The following is a 2,234-nucleotide window of genomic DNA, read 5'->3' on the forward strand; positions in this document are numbered from 1 at the left end:
CTCTCTGGTCACACCTGCCATGTCTACCACGTTCAGGCTCCACTGGTGGCCCGCTATGGTAGTCCTCTGGTGGCACATAAGCAGCCTCGTATCCTAATCGCTCATCATCTCGGGCATGCCTCAATGGGCAGCCAGATCTGTAACCTGACAGCCATACTCGTGCAAAGCTGCCGCTCCCTCGCCGGTATGCTGCAGCATCTGCAGTTCCAGTTGGTAGAACTGATGTAATCTAATAGCCTGCATAACATGTCAAATATTAATTATGGAATGATAATTTAACGTTATAAGTAAGTATAACAAATAACATACCAATGTCTCATGCCTCCCAGCGTATGGAATGTACCGACCACCAGCGCGATGAACGGGATCCCTGACATGAAGTCGGGTAACGCTGCGATACCAGCCCATATACTCATGCTCGCTATCCGTACGCTCTGGTGCAGGAGGTGGAATCAGGTCATACCTCTGGTCCTAAACCTTAATCTGGACCTCTAGCCAGTCCAAGTATGTCTAGTCAACCCTGGAATGATCATCCCGCTGGTAATGTGTCCTAAGACAAGCGGGCGGAATAGGTACAAGCTTCGGTCGACCAAACTGGCGAAGGACTCGCTCGGTGGAATGATGCTCGACAATATCAAGACATATCAGTGGGACAGAAGAGCTCCACATAGCTCGGCCGCGGGAGCAATTATCGGGCAAACTAGCTATGAGCGCGTCGCTGTATGGCCTCCATAAGAACTATTAATCAAACACAGGAATCGTGAGTAAATACAACACATATAAAGCCAGGCCAAGTAAACTTAAGAATACATGTACCTGCGCGCCTTCAAGCAAATCCAACAAATCCTTGTAATAGGGGAGATGATATCGAGCCTCTACCTCGCATCTGTATCCTCGCCTATCAACCCATCTCTAAGCTAAAAGGGAGAAACGGTGGAGGTGGTGCATCTGGAGCGATGGGTGGTATAGGTGGCTGGAATTGCAGGAAGCTCTCCCAAGCCCAAACCTAATATGGATTGTGGACGTAAAATTTAAGGTATTCTCACCCTTTGTATGTTATAATCATGAAAAGAATTGACTATGTTTTCACCTGCAGCAACGGTAAAAATCCGGCACCGTCTCTCTGGGTGCCCATGGACGCCCGGCACATCTGCCTATACAAGTAACCTAGAACAACTGCACCCCAGCTGTAACCAGGTAAATCAACTAGCCGCTCAAGATGATGCAGAAATCTCAAGTTGACTAGGTTTTCCGAAGTGTTCGGAAATAGTACACCACCAAACATCAGCAATAACACCAATCTCGTGTGCCGATCGATAACCTCCGGCGGTGAATCATCCGTAATCTCCGCATCCATCGCCTCCAGATGCTGCCGGACGGGCGTCAGCTGCAAATGAGTGGCTCCACTCAATGCCGTCTCCTCCGCTGGCTAGAATCCGGTGAGCCGCTGCAACATATGCAGGTAACGCAATCCCCTATAGTCTCTAAGAGCATGCAGGTAAGCTACAGGTAACCCATCAACCGGCAGCCCGAAAAGAACCTCCACGTCCTCAAGCGTGATGGTTGCCTCGCCGACGGGTAGATGAAACGTGTGCGTCTCCGGTCGCCACCGCTCTATCATAGCCGTGATCAACGCCCAATCGAACTGCAACCGGCCTATCTCTATGATCCTGTAGAAACTCGTATCCGGAAGGCGTCTAACTATACAAGGATGGAGTGAGCGGTCCCTAATGAATTCCCACATATCGTCTATACGTCTGGCGCGGAATGTCTGGGACAAACACTGCCCATCCCATATGTATGAAGACCTATGCTCACCCTGTAGCAACAGTAGCTCTAGCGATGCAGGTCCGGGATGTACAGGCGGAACCTCCATGACGATGACTGTAAATTGAACAATATTAATTAAAGTAGTTTTCTTTTTAATTGCTTAACATCTTTAAATTCATTGCAATATCTTTAATATTAAAATTTATTCGATATTTTTACTATATTGTTACTTAGGTTGATATATTTTCTATATTATAATTTTATATGTTAATTTATTATTTTATATGTTGGTTTATAATTTTATATGTTAGTTTATTACTTTATATGTTACTTTATTATTTTATATGTTAGTGTAATATTTAATATATTTATTTATTATTTTATATGTTAGTTTATTTTAATGTTTCTTTTCTTATTCACTTATTTTTTAGTATAATAGAATTAAATAATTAATTTTTATAACT

The 2,234-nt window shown here is 44.3% G+C and overlaps 1 protein-coding gene across 1 annotated transcript; it reads right to left on the reverse strand.

Moving 5' to 3' along the window:
* Window positions 1–1,429: 1,429 nt before the first annotated feature.
* Window positions 1,430–1,876, reverse strand: LOC138896013 (serine/threonine-protein phosphatase 7 long form homolog). The gene has a single exon (XM_070180787.1). The coding sequence runs from the start codon at window positions 1,874–1,876 to the stop codon at window positions 1,430–1,432; it is 447 nt and encodes a 148-aa protein (XP_070036888.1).
* Between the last annotated feature and the right edge of the window lie 358 nt (window positions 1,877–2,234).

Source organism: Nicotiana tomentosiformis, chromosome 7 (assembly GCF_000390325.3).
Source record: "Nicotiana tomentosiformis chromosome 7, ASM39032v3, whole genome shotgun sequence".
Classification (NCBI taxonomy): Eukaryota; Viridiplantae; Streptophyta; class Magnoliopsida; order Solanales; family Solanaceae; genus Nicotiana; species Nicotiana tomentosiformis.

Bases quoted from the DNA above. Each gene is read 5' to 3' on its own strand.
- LOC138896013 (XM_070180787.1), bottom strand. From the start codon at position 1,876: ATGGAGGTTCCGCCTGTACATCCCGGACCTGCATCGCTAGAGCTACTG.